This window comes from Trematomus bernacchii, unplaced genomic scaffold, assembly GCF_902827165.1.
Source record: "Trematomus bernacchii unplaced genomic scaffold, fTreBer1.1, whole genome shotgun sequence".
NCBI lineage: Eukaryota > Metazoa > Chordata > Actinopteri > Perciformes > Nototheniidae > Trematomus > Trematomus bernacchii.
The window spans coordinates 15,970,588-15,988,423 of NW_022987648.1; the positions used below are offsets into that span (position 1 = coordinate 15,970,588).

Sequence of the window (17,836 nt, forward strand, 5' to 3'; positions counted from 1 at the left end):
AGTTCTTCTCCTTGTGTCTGTCTTGTTTGTAGATGTAGGGGATGAGGAGGAGGCGGGCCCTCTCCGCCGTTTCCAAAATTCTCGGGAGAGGTGCAAGTTCCTCGCCCCCTCCATCTCAGTTTCCGTGCCCGAGGACGACCCCTACCACTCCGACGACGAGTACTATGAGCACCCATTGTTCAGCCCTGAGTGGACGCACTCGGGCTCCCGCCCCACAGGGCAGACTGTGGCCTTTAGACAGATCGAAGGTGAACCACGCATGGTTCCTGTTTGCCATTCCCCCTCCATTCCTCTCTTTCTCACTCTGTTTCCCTCCTTTCTCTTTTTAACACCTATTGCCTCTCCTTCTGTGATTTGACCTCCATCCCTCCCGTCTCTCCGTCCGTCAGTTCGTCTCTTCCTCCGTCAGTTCGTCTGTCCTTGTGTGTGTTGTGTTTGTGTGTCCTTGTGGTGTCTGTTTGTTCTTGTGATTTTTGTTTGCTCAAAAACTGAGGAATTTCATATTTGTTTAACAGTCATATATTTTTTCTTTCATCGATTTCACCCAAAGTCATTGCTACCTGTGGTTGCCATGCTGTTAAATCCAACACATAGCAATGATGTCTCTAAAGTAGGATTCAATGGACATCACTACAGCTCTCACTACAGCTCTCATCAGTAAGTCCCATTGCCACCAAGGTTTACTTTTGTGACTTCAAATAAGGTCCAAATGGTTTTCTGAAGTACAGTGCATGATTAATAACATCCATGCACAAAAAACTTTCAGAAATCCCCCACACCAATCTTAAGCTATGAACAAACACACACACACAAAATAGATGGCTTTTTTCCCCCCAACATAATTTAACACAAGACATTACAATGATTATGTATAATTTTTTTTTAAATAGCATAATTGTAGACTACTTCTTAGATCCCCCAGCCTCCCCCAACATATTATAATCACCGTTGACAAAAATCTTGTCGTAACATTGTTTTACTTAAAGTTATAATATGTAGAAACGTCTGGGTGCAAAGCAACTGAACAGAATATTTGTTACATTCGGAACGCAGCATACTCAAAATGTGCAAAGCTGCACCCCCTTATCCACCATTATACAGTAAGAAAATCTGGTCTGCGCAATGTCCTGAATCTTGAGGCATTTTGCTTTGCCTGTAATGGACTGCAGCTCCTCAAGGTTGCATTTTCTTAACGCAGCGTCCACACGGCGGCTTGCGTTGAAGCTTGACGGTGGGCGTGTCTGAAACTCGACCAACAACCAATCACATGAATCTCCCGCCCCGGACACACAAGCACGCGGTTTGATTGGCTAGAGCTTGTACTGGCATATGATTTGATTGGCTGACGCTTCCGTCGAAGCTTCAACAGTTGAACATTGCTCAACTTTTGAAGCGAGCAATGCGAGCAAAGCGAAGCGACGCGACCACAATGCAGTTCGGCAAAGCGTGACGTCACCCCATTTAAAGTGAATGGGCAGAAGTGTTGAAGCTTCAACGCACGCCGCCGTGTGGACGGGCCGTAAGAGCCAGGGATTTCAGAAGTGCTCTGAACAGAAGTGCCTCTACAAGAGCGCAATTTTAGACCTTGAAATATTTCGACTTCATTTATATTTTCATTTTCCAACCTCAGTTGTCAAATATGGTAGCTCAACTTAAGTTGAAGGCAAGAGAAAGATATAAGTGTATATTTTTGTGTTTTTGGTAACACTTTATATTAAGGTATACAAATTAACCATCAACTATTTGTTAATTAACATGCATATTAGCAGTATATTGGCTCTTTATTAGTCATTATAAAACACTTATTAATGCCTTATTCTACATGACCATATTCTACAAGTAATAAGCCATTAGTTGAGAGTTTTTCCTCAATAATCCTGTAATTAGTGCTTATTTATTGCAAGTAAGGAAGTTATTGTACATGAGTTTTGGTCTTAATATGCTCTGCTCAATATGGGCCTAATAAGGCAGTAGTACCACAAGAATAGTAATTCTCCCATAATAACACTTAACAAATATGATCTATTCTTATGTAACAAGACATGAAACTATAAGTGTTAATTGTGTCTAAATAACTCAGAATTAAGTATTTATATCTAAGAACATGTTCCCTATTTTAAAGTGAAGCCTTGTTCATAACCAATAAGCTAGTAGTTTGACTCTAATTGACCTGATCAGGTTCCCTATTCTAAAGTTGCCTCCTCTTCACACTTTGTAAATACATTGTAAATACATTATAGCACACAACTACTGAAATTAACCTCAACAGTACATGAACATGGAGGCGTGTGGCACAGAGCGTTGGTGTTCGGATCAAGGGAGCACAGGTTCAAACCCCACTGCAGTCAGCATGTCGTTGTGTCCCTGGGCAAGACACTTCACCCCAAATTGCTCCTGTGAGGATTGCCCACAGTATTGACTATGTAAGTCGCTTTGGATAAAAGCGTCTAACAAGTAACATGTAATGTAATGAACAAAGTAGGCACACGTTGAAATATCTGTTTTATTAATGAACCACTAAAGAGGTTCAGACACATACCAAAACATGTCAAGTTTCTCCAAGGCTGAGAACACATATGCAGCCTGTACTTTTTAATAAAAACAGATTTTTAACAGATTGTATGTATTTGTGATCATACTGTGTGACCTGCTTGTATGTAGGCCTACTTACACAATAGGTGTACTGTTCTCTCTATGTGTCTCTCTAGGGAATGAGCAGCCATGCTCCTTTATTGACTTATTTTCAGTCCACTGACATTCAAACGGAGTGAAACTATAAAAAAAGAAGTTACAAGGCACTTAATGATCTCATACATGCAAGTGTAACATACACAGATTAACACACGGGACCGCTAAGTGTAAACAATGTAAATAAAGCTAATGCTAGCTGTGCAATAAGCATGTATACAGGCTAGTATGCAGTGGCGGCGCCAGGGTATTTTTGTTGGGTAATCTATGGTAGGGCTAACCCATACAGTGGTGGTGCTCAAGTCAGTATTTGCAATTTAATTACATACACGCTATATCGCACCCCGTGAAACAGTGAAATGCCACACGTGAGGTTTAGATTATTTCCCTTTCTCAATCAAAATGGAACTGTATGAAATAAAACGGCACATTTGTCTTATAGTAAATAAAAAGGGATCACTGTGAACGGACGTATGATAGTACACGTTGAAGATCCAATAGGGATACTGAATGGCGGTTCCGATTGATCTCAATCAGTAATGCATGACGCATACCCAACGTTTCGTTGCTCTGATTGGCTGTAGGTCTATTCAAATTGCATTCGGAGGCATTTTGATCTGACCGCGGCCGCGCTGATATTATAACGCCAGAGAATTTCCACACCTTTAGTGTATACAACTCCCCCACTACTTAGACTATTCCTTGCACCCCTCTTCTATAAGCCCGAATGGTCTCAACCATATTGCATCAGTAACGTGCACTTGTTGTTACAGCAGGATCAGTTTGTGTGTTGTGGACACGACCCGTATATTTTCGCAATCCGTGTTCTCAACATTTTGCATTTAGCTTATTATTTAATTGAATTTGCTTACTTTAACATCACTTTTCATGGTGGGGCTAAGGTGGGGCTAAGCCATTTCTTGGTATGGCTGTAGCCTACCCCAGCCATACCCTGGCGCCGCCACTGCTAGTATGGCTAACGCTAGCATGTATGCTAACACTACCGTGTATGCTAACGAGCACGAATGCTAACGCAAATGCTAGCGCAAATGCTAGCGCGAATGCTAACGCATTTTCTCATTGTGTTTAAACATCTCCAAATGACATCACATAAACACAATACATGTTACTAATCCTTACAGTGTAAGTGTAAGGCTTACACGTACAGTCATTGCTTTCTGACAGACTTGACCCTTTTACTCTTCAGGTTGCATAGGGAAAATTAGTAGCAGTCTACTGCCATGCTATTCAGTTCACTTCCTGTACCCGGTTTCCTGTCTAACCTTCAGTACACATTTTACAATTCTCTAATTCCCTTCTCTCCCAAACACTAGCCTGCTGTGTTTGAGCAGTAAAGTGATTCCACTCAAACAGAGTTGGTACAGCATCTTTCACAAGCCTCCTACGGCCATCAAGGGTTTTTGGCTCTATTAGTTGATCCGTAGCGAAGTGACGACTGCAGACCTTGGAGTGAGAGGAGATTGTAAAGTTATCGCGTCGTATTTTAACCAGCCACTGTCTTCGCAGCTCGAGTTCGGTCGGAAAGCCATGGAAACTTAGGACGCCGTTGAATTTAGCTGACGCCGTACAAAGTGGGACACAGCAGTGCTCGGAGTAGTTCTTCACTTGTCTTTGCAAATGTTCCGTTTTGAAAATCTTCCGTCGACTCATATTTAAACCATAGATTTAAACAGTAAAACCTTTGTGGACGATCTCCCGCTCAGCTACGCAGACCGGAAGCAAACCGGAAGCAGCCGAGCCGTATTACGGCTAAGCCGGAAGTACGTCTCAGACCCTAGTGCATGTAGCCTATTGTAAATGTGCAAATATGAAACATACAGGTCAATATCACCTTGCTATTGGTAGCTGAACTGTCAATAGGCCTACCCCAAAACATATTCTTAGATATAAATACTTAATTTTGAGTTATTTAGACACAATTAACACTTATAGTTTCATGTCTTGTTACATAAGAATAGATCATATTTGTTAAGTGTTATTATGGAAGAATTACTATTCTTGTGGTACTACTGCCTTATTAGGCATATATATTATATTTATATATATATATTATATTTATATATTGAGCAGAGCATATTGAGACCAAAACTCATGTACAACAACTTCCTTACTTGCAATAAATAAGCACTAATTAGAGGGTTATTGAGGAAAAACTCTCAACTAATGGCTTATTACTTGTAGAATATGGTCATGTAGAAAAAGGCATTAATAAGTGTTTTATAATGACTAATAAAGAGCCAATATACTGCTAATATGCATGTTAATTAACAACTAGTTGATGGTTAATTTGTGTACCTTAATATAAAGTGTTACCGTGTTTTTTTTTACAAAAATGATTCTTGATGAGACAGTAAGTGCTGATATAAAAAAGACAGATATTAAGAAATACATCTCTGCATGCCTTTAACCAAAGAATATCTTCTTAGTTTCCTTTCATACTGGTTACAATAAGCCCCAAATGTAGAAAAGCAAACAAACAGAATAAAAAACGACTTGCACACAACACTGTACTATTTGTGTAATGTACCTACATGTGTGAGCAGACATACACTTTAGTTCATCTTTTCCTAGAGATGAAAGTGTCCCATCGTAAGTTGTGTTCTCACATAACCCAAGTCTGTGTTGCCTGTAGTCTAAATGTGTCCCCCTTTCACCCTGTTTTGGAGAAGAAGAGACCATGGAGGCTCTTACAGCTGAATACGAGGAGGAGGTGGAAGATGAGGAGGAAGAGGAGGAGAGTGCAGCAGAGTCCGAAGCAGCTCTTGATGAGCAGCAGTGGAGCGGGGAAGAGCCTGAGCTGGACAGCCCCCAAGCTGAGCCTTTAGAGCAGGCAGAGGCCATAGACAAGGCCCAGGATCTAGACCTGGAGCCGGGAGAAGCAGCTAGTGCTGCTACAGACAGTTCTGTGGACAAAGATGAGGAGGAAGCAGGGGGGTGGGAGAGCCCTGAGACAGGTGTGTCCTGCCCTCTGCGCTCCCTGCCTGCATGTTACTGCATTGTCCACTGTATAGAAATGCCAGATGTGTCAAAAGGAACATATAAGCACATAACATAAGCATTATAATTCAAGTGGAATGGCAAGTTACCCTCCCTGCACTACGCTCTGGCTGCAAGGCAACACAGGCTTGTTGGTGAAAAGAGTCACATTCTTTTAACCTATACTTTAACTTTTCCCTATTGTGAGCTATTTTTGCGCTTTGATTTTATTTTTCCTTGCTGTTGTTTTTGGGGCCGGCCATTTTGTATTGGTATGATCAAGTGAAGTGTTGCTGAATGTAACAGTGCTCTTTTTTCACCGGCTATAAGCCTACAGGTTTCTTGTTGTGTTTACACGTGGCTTGGTGCTGGTATGCGAGTGCTATGCACTTTTTGTAACCATGAATCATACTTACTAAACCTGGGTCATTCATATTATTATCATGATCCTGTGTACATCATATGCAGGGGATTTCATGGTTGGCTGTTTCGTGTTAAGTGTGATATAGTTATTTCATCAAATGCCTTATCATATCAGCGTTTGTTTGTTTTTGGCACTGTTAGTGGCATTGTATGGCATTTCTCTGTCATTCACTAACAAGGTTCTTCTCTATTTGGGTGTACTGATATATGAGTAATTTTTAAGATGAAAAATGTATTCGCTATCAATTTATGTATAACTATGTGATAGATTTGAATTCGTGAAAATCGCATTCTGGGGTAGCCATTGTAGAACGAATGACAGAAATGTTGTACTTCTTTCATTTGATGTTTTGAAGACTCGCATGAATATCCATCCCATTCATTGTTCCCCATAAATCAGCCTCACAGTTTCCTCATGCCGGTTCCGTCACATACCATGCCATATTATCATCCATCTGTGACTTGGTGGACCCCATAAACTCGCCGTACTTCTTCAGCGATGGCCGTATCATTGTGCTGTAAGTTTCTGAGGAGAGCTTTGCCTGTTTCTGTAGTAACGGCTTTCCCAGTCCCTGGCTTAATAAATATCTCACTTAAAGCATGCCAAAGCTTTGTTATTCTCTGTTGATAAAAACAGCAAACTTACAGATGTTCTTTCAGCTTTAAAGATGGACTCAGACAAGCAGGGAAGCGAGAAAAGTGGTTCCATGAGCCCGGACAGCATTGGGTCGGAGAAACGTCCAGAGGAGTTTTTTGAGCCCCAGATGCAAGGGTTCTTTGCTGGGGAACGAGTTGTACCAGAGAGCCCCACCATGGATATGCCATCCTTTGTACCTCCAAATGTTCAAAACCAAGCCAAAGAATCTGCCAGCTCACTCACACTTCAGCCTACATATGGCGAGCCAATCACAGTGTCAGAGAAACAGCCGTCAGTGGAAGTGGTGGAGATCATCAGCATCGGTGCTTCCTCAGATTTCTCATCACTGGGAGACAAAAGTCAGGTAGAAGTCTCAACGAGGGACTCTGCAGACAGATCTGGCATGTCAGCATATTTTGAAACATCAACTGTGGAAGTTGAGGAGTCTTCCCAATGTAAGGCCGAGGGTTATTACGAACTGAGCAGATCTGGTGAAGAGAAGAGTGCAGTTGACGACAGGCCCCCGGAGATCAGCTACAGCACACTAGCTGAAGCTCAGGATAAACCGGAAACTAAGGAACGTACATCAGAAGACAGTAGATTGTTCACAGTTCCCGACAGGAGTAATGAATGCAGGCTATCCCCTGGTAAACTGGCCTTAGAGCAGAGGAGTTACTCACTTAATATTACCATTGGAGCAACCGATCCGAGCGGCCGGGGCAAACCTAGGAACTTCTCTCCACTGGCCACAGACATCATGTCCTACACTAGTGGAAGTCTAGATGAGGCAGCAGACTACCTCCCAGTCACTACACCCTCTGTGGATAAGCCTCCACCCTTGCCTCCACTGATATTGGAAACTGCGGCTTCCATCACTTCAGATTCTTCATCTCCTCCAAGGACCAGAGAACCAGTTTCAGTACCCAGCCCTGAACTGGAGTCCCCAGAATCACCACAGCCCCTTAAGAGCAACTTTAAAAATGGCGCTGTCATGTCGCAAGACTTGCCTGAGATGCTGGATCTCGCTGGTACCCGTTCCCGGCTGGCATCAGAAAACACTGAACCAGATATCACCAGGAGAAAGTCAATTCAAGCTGATTTTCAAGCCTTTGCCGATGATCCACTAGCAAGCATGGTTTCAGGAGAACTAAGTCCTAGTGCCAGAAAGAGTGAAAGCCAGCTAGAAGAAATGGGCTATTGTGTGTTCAGTGAATATTCAGGTCCAATGCCATCACCTGCAGATCTGTTCGGCCCTACAAGCGTTTCTGCACAGGCTTTTACCCACTCTGACCTTGAGGAAAAAGTGGCTGCGCAAGCTAGGAAGTTAGCAGTCAGAGACACGTCTATGGAGGACATATGGATGGCTGATGTCACTAAAGAGAAAGACCACAAGCAAGTAGAAAGAAAACATTCTGCTGAAGAAAAGGGAAAAGAGGTTGCAGATGAACAATCCAAAAAATATTTAAGCGACACACCACCGGCTCAGCCAAGTGAGTCCTTTGTGACACCAACAGTCACTGTTACTTTAGAAGAAGGCGGGAGGGCGGGGAGTGAGACCGGACGACAAGCCAGTGGCGAGGGCTCAGCCTCAGAAACCGAGATTGCAGACTATGAGAGGCAGATACGTAAATTAGAAATGGAGGACAGGCCCCTTAGTATGGAGGAGGAAAGGGAACTGCAGGAGCTTCGAGAGAAAGTAAAGCTGGTCCACCAGGAAGCCTACGAGGAAGTGGATGCAGAAGATGTGTACCAGCTGACTGGCGTGGCAAAGGACCGGATTGCTAGGCCTGTAAAAACATCACCTGCTTCGTCTGTTGATAGCAACATTGATGATGACAAGCTGCTCTCTCCAGTGCTTTCACCATCAAAACTGAAACAGAGAGAAGTGTATGGGTCCCCTAAAAGAACAGCTTCACCTGTGTTAGGAATAAACAAGGAGAAAGAGGAGTCAGAAAAGAAAGGAGAAAAGGAAGCTGCGGAGAAGAAATGAAAGGAGAGAAAGGATGAAGCAGATAGGATCATCAGGGAAGAGGCTGAAAGGAAAGAGAGAGAAGAAAGGGAAAGGAAAGACAAAGCAGAGGCAGAGAGGATACTGAGGGAAGAAAAAGAAGGAAGGAGAAAAGAACAGAGAGAACAGGAGGTTAAAGAGATAGAAGAAAGAGAGAAGAGAGAAAGAGAAGAGAGGGAAAAGATGGAGGAAGAGAAACAAAGGAAAGAGAAAGGAGAGAGAGAAAGAAGAATGGAGAGGAATGAAGAGAAGAATAGCGAAGGAGAAGATTAGAGAAGAATTGAAAGAGATAGGAAGGAAGTAGAGAGAATGAGAGAAGATAGAGAAGGAATTGAAAGAGAAGATAGAGAAGGAGAAGATAGAGAAGGAATTGAAAGAGAAGATAGAGAAGGAAAAGATAGAGAAGGAATTGAAAGGGAAGATAGAGAAGGAGAAGATAGAGAAGGAACTTAAAGGGAAGGAAGAGAGAGAGAAAATGGTTGCAATGGACACGCCTGATGATATATCAAGACAACCAGAGACGCAAGCAGCCAAGCAGAATGTGGCAGTAGAAGCTGTGGATGCTAAAAAGGGGAAAAAGGAAGGGGAGGAAGACGAAATAGAGAAAGTAGCCGCAGGATCAGCGGTGGCAAAGGAGATCCCAGAGACTCGTGCTGCCATCGAATCAGTGGTCACAGTTGAAGATGATTTCATCACTGTGGTCCAGACCATCGACGAAGCAGATGAGCCGGGACACAGCGTTCGTTTCTCTGGTCCACCTGAAACAGGAGCCTCAGAGGAAGAGGAAGAGTCTGTGGAGTTGGCCCAAGAAGCTGACCTGGAGGCGGCAAGTCTAGAGGAAGTAGTAGATGTTCCTGAGACCCCTGCCTTCCCTCTGAAAGAGGCTCAAAGCATTGACACCGATGGACCCACAGAAAGTTATGATAGAGATGAAACCACAATGGACGACTCCATCTTGGACAGCTCCTGGATTGACACACAAGGTGAGATCTCTTTGATGGTTTGTCTGTTCAAAGTGTTCTTTTCCCCCCTTTGCTCTTCTGCTTCAAATAAAAACACATTAATACTGTCTTGTATTTCCCATGTCCTTCTTTGCTACACCACAGATGATGATGATAAGAGTATGGCGACAGAAAAGTTTGAGCCTTTGCCTAAGGCAAGCGCAGACAAAAAGCCTACTGTGGTCAAGGAAAAGCAGACACAACAGAAAAAGGCGGAGAAACAGCCGGTCAAACCAAAGGCCGGACGGGCTAAAGGCCGAATCTCTACACCAGAACGCAAGCTTGTCCGCAAAGAGCATATCTTCGTGCCGAGAGAAGACAACAAGAAGAAAAAAGGTTCTCACCATTTTTCATTCCTTTTGAATTCTTGAACTTTACAGATGAACAAGTAGTTATTTATAAATATTTATATAAAAATAATATTTGATACTTGCTGCTCGAAATCGGTAGGGATTGTTATACAATTAATATTTTGATTTGGTCTGCTTCTTTGTCCTGTCTGTGTAAAGCCAGACATCATGTGCCTTAATAGTGTTTTCTGCTGTAAATCCAAAAGAACACAGCATCTTTTAATGTATTGCTTCACTATACAAATGCACACAATTGCACTCCTATAATAACTCACTGACAGTGATTTGATGTCAACTGTTTTTAGTATAGTCCAACAAATGTGTTAGCTAACTTTTTTTTTATGGGGAAATCTTATTCTGCAGAATTACATATTTTATGTTTAAGCCTCTATCTCTGCTTATGATTCTCTCTCTGCTTTTGTCAATGCCTTGATTCCTCTGGTAGCTGTGATAAGGACCGAGTTTACAAAAAAAATGCAGACACACAGTCAATCGCCATCCAAGAGGAATGTGATGAAACCAGCCGTCCGCCAGACCCAGCATCACTCCTGTCCAAGAAGGAGACCCACAGGTGACACATTGCCTTGGTCTGTCAAAAGATAAAAAAGAAAGGTGGCACGATAGCCACCAGTTTCCATCCAGCTTCATTTGGATCATGGCATCCATTTTGTCTTGTTGGTTACTTGGTTTGCTTTGTCCTGTTTCTTGTTTTTCATAATAAAAAAGTACTGCCATACATGTTTTTATTTGCCTTCATTTTTGTTGTGCTCATCCTTGATGTTCTTTAAAGGGCATGATGTCCTGCAGTTAAAAGTTTGGGATTTGAGGATTCACTAAAATCTTTCCAAGTTCTCGTCTACATCACTACTGCAAGGTCAGCAAAAGCAAGATGTTCCGCTGATGTTAAGCTACTCAAATTCATTTTTCCTTACTGTTAACATTGCCTGCCCTCTGTTTATATGTTCTTGGTGAGCTTTTACATTATTATACTTATACTTTATATAAATATTTCAAATCATTTTAACTCTAAGGAATAAAATACCTGTCAGACGTCTGTTAACTTACTGGTCTCTTTAAGCTTTACATTACAGCTTTTTTCAACCTATCGTTGCCAGGCAACTAGTAATCCATGGTTTTGTTCTATGGACCTTATTTTGTAGACCGTCCCAGAGGCAGGGTGCTCTTCATTTTCCCCGACGGGCTGGATTCTGTGTCACTGGTGATGAGGGCTCAGTACACTGCTGCATTGCCCCAATTAGATTATTTTCCAGGGTTGCCTTGCATAATACAAAATCCCCCATTCTGTGTGATATCTTGCCAAATCTTTACAGAACAGAGCCCTTAGCAACCTGCTCCCACAGAACATTCGATTTTCATATAGCACACCATGTCAGGTTTGGGAATACAACATTGAGACCCAAATATGCTCTTATATCCAGAATCCTTTAAAGTAGGACATGAAAAAGGTTCTCACTTCTCTCTCTTCAGTATATGAAGGTCATAACATCTGTCTGTGTCCAATAATGTTTTGTTTCTGTCTCTTTCTTAGAGGCGCTACCAGACAGTCGTCAGCCTCTGAGTGTTGCCAGACAGTCTCGCAACAGAGCATCGGTGAGTAAACTACATTGACCCAACATTGGTGTGAAATCTGACTCCGAAACAACTCAGCGAAATACCACATCGAAGCTTTAAAGACAAACAGCCAGAATCACCAAGCAGGTTTGCAGAAAGGCAATTAATTAAACCTCAATCAGATAGAAACCAAACATTCTACTCAACAGCAACGAACAGTACTCTTCAATACATCTGTAGACATAAGAATGCTGTGCAACAAGAAGTGCTTTTGTATTACAGATTGCTAATAATGCATTATGAAGTCAACAGATTTCAATGTTTACCCCTTTCTTGTAATGTGAAACTAATACACAAGTTGCCTCGTGCATCGTTACAGCAGAAACAATTAACAACACATTAATTACGGAGAATAATTATCATCAGAACTGAGACTTATTAAGAACTTATTGCAAATGATCTCTTATGACTTCCAGGGCAACCTAATCATCTTTTTAGATAAACACCTGCCTGTTTGTACTGTTTAAGCAAGTGCTGTCTCCACTCTGTCTATCTTAACCCTAACCCCCGCATGAACAACACTGCATAGCATTTATGCACGAACACCACTGTTTTCTTTTGTGTTTTATGAACAAATATTTATTTCGTTTTTTGTAAATTCTCTGCTATTGTTGCCTTGCTTAATGGGTTTTGCACAAGTAGTCAAGGCAGATCCATTTAGAGCTTTTTCTTTTTTACTGAGTGGGTGTCGGATCACCCTGTGACATTTCTCCAGCGGCTATGGTCGTGACTCCATTCTACTCCTCCGCCATGGTAATGACAGTTATTGTGTCTAAAATAAAATAGTATCTGCATTTCTAAAATGTCATGTCATTACTGCATACTGTAAGTGTGTTCTGTCAGTCTGAGCCCACATGTTGTTTTACTTTGGATTTACATATTCTATTTACAGTCTCCCAATACATCTGTTACCATGGTTTGCAGTGTAACCTGAAATCTTGCATGAGTCTATACTTGTTTTTTTGTTTGGCATTTTGATTTTATACATTTAAAAAACAAATGTAACTGGCATGTTCACAATCAATGTGCGTGATGTGTTGTGATGAGCTATAATTCAATGTTAAACAGCCATGATCCAATGCTAATATCTCATTCCTCATACCACAATCGGATCTTGTGCACTGATAATGCATGTTTTAGCGCTGTTATTTTCGCCACTCTTTTGTCACCCTGTGTTGTATATTTTGATGCCATGCCACTCACCCACCAAGCCTCATCTTTGTACCATCTCAGGGCCATGCCCATCGTTCTCCACTAAAAAAGATCCCCGCCTCCATATCCAGAGTGACTGCCTCATTAGATAGACCTCGCCCAGCCTCAGCAGAGCCTCACTGCTTCACAGTAATACAGAGACTCATAGCAGAGGTAGGTGAATGGTAGAGCGGCACTAGCTGCAGGAGTCCCAGAAAAGACATATAAACAGATTCATAGTTGGATTAAAAAAAAAATGTAATCTGCGATATTGACCACCTAAACCTATTGTATCCCAATTGATTAAAAACATTTAAAAATAAATAACAGCCTCACTACTCTAAGGATCTACTTTTTGTCCCCCGTGTTTGTTTCCCACAGGATGGTGGATCATGGAGCCCTAAAAAGAGGTCCTCTGTGCCGCGGCATGCCTCCATTCTGAGTCACCGTGAACACGAGGAGAGCTCCACCTCCATCACCAGCTCCGGCTCCATGGCTCCTCGCAGACCCACATGTAGGCTGCAGATCCTCTAATCAGCTTACTAAACAATGTCTCGGTATTTAGGTGGTATTAGATTAAACAGCAACATGTATCAGTCTTCAGTAAAGCCACAACAAATGGATTCAACCAGTATAAAAGTAGTTTCTTTTAATCAATGCTGATTATTATTTTTGTAGTTTCTTGTATTTGACTAAAGAGAGCTCAAGTCTGCCAAAAACTTTCTGTACCTCCATATGTCTCTTTTATCTTTGGGTTTCTTTCTGTTAATCTATGCTGCTGTGCTCAAAACTAATTTAGGTGGCTTGTGTAGGATCTACTACTCTCCTAGAAATTAATAGGAAAATAAGTCTAAGTATTCAATAAGATGCTGTAGCAGTATTCTCCAGCTCTCTCAAGTGCCTTTTAATCATTCTCTATGTCACAGTGATTTTTTGTAATGTTCTATTTACTACTTACCGTATTACAGGTCAAGGTGAATGAATTGGAGCATGCAACACTCTCCTTTTCTTCTTTATTTCTCACCCTCAGCCTCCACTTAACTAAACTTTTCCTTTCCTGCTCCTGTAGCATTTCAAACCGAGATGAGGGCGGAGCACAGGACAGGACGAGCCCCTAGCATGACAGGTAGAAGGGATTCTTAAAACTTCTGACACTATGATGCTTTATTGTTATGTTTAACCTAAAATAACTAGTGACTTCAATTGTTTATGGGTAAAATATTTGAATGGGAGACCTGCATTTCGTATTTTCCGGTGTCATTCTGTATATCTGGTGGTCTGAAAAGTGACTTTCAAAGGCTTAAAGTCATAGCGTCTGATGAACTAATGATTGACTCTTCCCTTCTGTTTTTTTTCTCATTTGAAGTTAACATATGTTACCATGGTTTCTTCTGTTTAATATACTGCATATTTAGCTATTTCCTTCATCCTTATATTCCTCTCCATCAATTACAGATTCAGTGCGCTCCCGATCAGCTCGCAGTGGCCACTCTACCCCTCGCACCCCCGGCTCCACAGCCATCACCCCAGGAACCCCTCCCAGCTACTCATCGTCCTCAAGGACCCCGCGCTCGCTCAGCCTGATTTCCGGGGAGAGGAAGATTGCCGTGGTCCGCACCCCACCCAAGTCCCCTGCCACCACGCCCAAACAGCTCCGCATCATCAACCAGCCTGTGCCTGACTTCAAGAACATCAAGTCCAAGGTTGGCTCCATAGAGAACATCAAGTACCAGCCCAAAGGAGGACAGGTGACGCTCTTCTCCCTTACTTCCCACAAAACCTTTAGCTCCTATTTTAATGTATGTGAATTTTCTTTAATCTATGCAATGTTGCAATCCTATTTATACTGGTTATTGCTTCTAAAAAGTCTATTTTTGTTGGTACCCATAATAACACATTTGATTTACAACTATATATTCCCGCCGTTTTGTATTTACAAGTATACAAGTAAGATATCTGTATATAAAGAAACTTGGCGATTATCTTCTACAAGAACATAACCTTATTCTTCCTTTGAACCTTAAAGCAACAGTGAAGGATTAAGTGGACAATTAAAACAGAAAACACACTTGCCATGACACTTAGGATAAATGGAAAGAAAAAACAGTAGAATATATACCATTGATATGAAACCTAATTTATCTGTAAATGTTCTGATGCAAATTGAATTACTAGAAGTGTTTATGTCTAAAGTCTTCTGGCTTTTCTTCTGCCTTGAGAAATGTATTTCCCATGGCCCCCTCTCTCCTACCTCTCCACTCTCGTTGTCTTGTTGTATTCTCTTAGTAACCTCTTTCCACTGTTAGTCCTTCAATCCTGCTGACTAGCCAGTTTCCCACCAAGTTTCCAAGCCAGTAAAATGCTATAAACTCTTTGAAAAGCTCTACTTTGGATAACATCACATTGATATACAACAGGGGGTAGATAGAAGAGATTCAAGTGTGTAGCATTATTTTCTTTTAACCAAATCCCCCATGTCTCCATGCTGTCCATGTTGCTCTGTGTGTGATGGATCTACACGAGAGTAGGCAGTTGTCTTAGAAAGCAAATACAATTAAAAAATGTTGATGCTGTGAGGTCTTCCTTTCTGCCTCTCTGCTCTCCTGTGATCCAAATGTGCCCAACGCAGCTTTGACATCATTCAGATAACAAATCCAAATATATTCCAAATAAGGTCTTACCATCCACGGATCAGTAAGTTCCTGAGGATAACAAATGAGGTGGAGATTTTAGAAGGATTTCACCACAAAATGTAATATGTTGGCAAGTAAAGTCAAATGTGTACCTGTACAGGACAGGAGGCCCTACATTTAAATAAAAAAGAAAGTGACCTGGCTTTGACATCTCAGTGGCTATTGGAGCTGTGAGCAGTATTGATCCCTTTGATTTCCCCCCCTGAGCTCTGGGAACTGAGAACAGCACTTCAGCTAACAGAAATCTGCACTTCAAATCCTGTTTTCACCATGGCTGCACATAATCTGCATTCACAGGGTTCACCCCAAAGTTTGACAACTATCGTGTTTCAGTATGAAATACAGACTCAGCGCTGTAACACGAAGAACAGTGAAAAAACTGCAGTTTGTCAGTAGCCATCAGCTCTTACAAGCCTTCACTGATGACCTGATTAGGAGTCTAAGCGTTTGCCTGACATCTTTATGACTTGCCAGGTCTCTGCGCCGCTCTGTGCAGCCAGCCACAAAACAGGGAGGGATCATGCTCCAAACGCCTGCCTGTCATCTGCAGGAGAAATGGCCTGAGTAGAGCTTTTGTGCAAGCATGCGTTCTGGTTCATAATCAGTTACTATGCAATATGGCTTGCAGTATTGTTCCTAGCATGCAAGTATTTTTTGCAGTGGAGGTGTCTTGTGGTAAAATAAGGATGCAGGCTGTGAAGAGAGGGCGACGGCTCACCACATAAACTTTTATTCTCACATTTCTGATGTGATTATGTGGTGTAATGCAGCTAAAAGTTGTCATGTCGTGCAATGTTAAGTATGTGTAAGAGGTTGCCTTGCATATGTAGTCCAAGTTCAATTTGAGCTTTTGTCAATGGCTGTGGTTGGCTAATTCTCGAGGGGAGATTTTATTATGTGTGCTTGTCTTTACCTGCAATTACGTCCCTTCTTTTTTTAAATCTTTTTTTCTGCAACACAGGTTGTTCTGTAAGAATATGACCTCCTCATGAGATACATGCAGCACTTTATCCAATTAATTAAACATTTATTATGTCATAGATCAGGATTTCCACAAAAAATCCTATCTTTTAAGTGAATTATTTAGCTTCCAATGGATTTAAAAGGTAGTACTTCTTATACATTTGCACTTTTCTTCTGGAGCCAAGACAGGTACAGGTAGCAATTGGCTGGTAAAAGTAGCTCAGCATAAATCCATCAGGTATCCATCATTTAATCTCCAAATTAATTATAATTTGCTTCTCTAACTTCTGGATGTGTAAATTAGCAACAGTAATATTGCCTTATTAACAGTTGGCACTTCAATATGTTTCTTGCCAAACCATGAAATTGTAATGTTTGTATTTCAATGAGGGGTATTTTTCTGGCTGCACTTGATACCTAATGTTGTGTTTTGTCGAGAATACATTTGATGTCTTTACTCGCAGCACCACAGTGTATGTGTGTGTTCACATGTGTGTGTCACCCCTGGGTGGCAGTAGGTGTCTCCTGTCAGACACAAAATGATGTTGGCAGCTTTCGTCTAAGCACAGGGGTGACTGTCTGGTCAGAGCGGTCGTCCTGAGTGTCTCAGTCTAGACAAATCCAAACTCAGCTGTTTGTGACAAAAGCACCTCGGAGCGGAATGATAAGTTACTAACTTAACTTGAAAATATGAACAGAGGATATTTCTCAAGTTATATAATGACCATTTTAGCTCCCTAAGAGTTACCAAGCCATGCTACACTTCAGACAGATGATGCACTCAAGTTCATGAAGTCTTTTTATGTAATGAACCAAAAAATGCAGCTTTTCTTTTTTACTTATCTGCTGCAGCTAACAGATATGAGTAGTTCATGTAGAGTTCTCTGCACTGAAGCCCCTGGATGAATTGTGTAAGGATGGCGGGATGGGAGTGTACTTTGCTTTTCCTTGACAGCAGAACATTTGAAAGGTAATGGTGAAATGTAAGATCATCTTAGAGCTGGTGTTCCTGCACACACAGTTAGAAAGTCGGAATAAATAAGCTGATTATACTGCTGTATTACTCTCAATTTACCCGGCTGTCCTGAACCTACGACTGAAATATTACTGAAAAAATCCTCTGTCGTATATTGCTGTTGTTGTCCAGGACGCTTGCACAAGACATGCACCTGTGTTTTCGGCTCAGTTTATTAGCTTAGGCATGGTAGAATCCTTTCCAGCCATAGTGGACTCTTAAAACTGATTTATTCTGA

General features: G+C 41.7%; 1 protein-coding gene across 1 annotated transcript in view; it reads left to right on the top strand.

Annotated features, from left to right (window-relative positions):
- map2 (microtubule-associated protein 2) overlaps positions 1-17,836 on the top strand; it is a 75,123-nt gene that overhangs the window by 49,578 nt on the left and 7,709 nt on the right. Inside the window, exons 7-16 of the mRNA XM_034134231.1 lie at positions 33-248; positions 5,379-5,663; positions 6,769-8,732; positions 9,073-9,736; positions 9,860-10,090; positions 10,550-10,675; positions 11,654-11,715; positions 13,309-13,441; positions 13,997-14,053; positions 14,383-14,675. Of these exons, the coding sequence (XP_033990122.1) occupies positions 33-248; positions 5,379-5,663; positions 6,769-8,732; positions 9,073-9,736; positions 9,860-10,090; positions 10,550-10,675; positions 11,654-11,715; positions 13,309-13,441; positions 13,997-14,053; positions 14,383-14,675 (4,031 nt within the window). The remainder of the gene's footprint in view (positions 1-32; positions 249-5,378; positions 5,664-6,768; positions 8,733-9,072; positions 9,737-9,859; positions 10,091-10,549; positions 10,676-11,653; positions 11,716-13,308; positions 13,442-13,996; positions 14,054-14,382; positions 14,676-17,836) is intronic.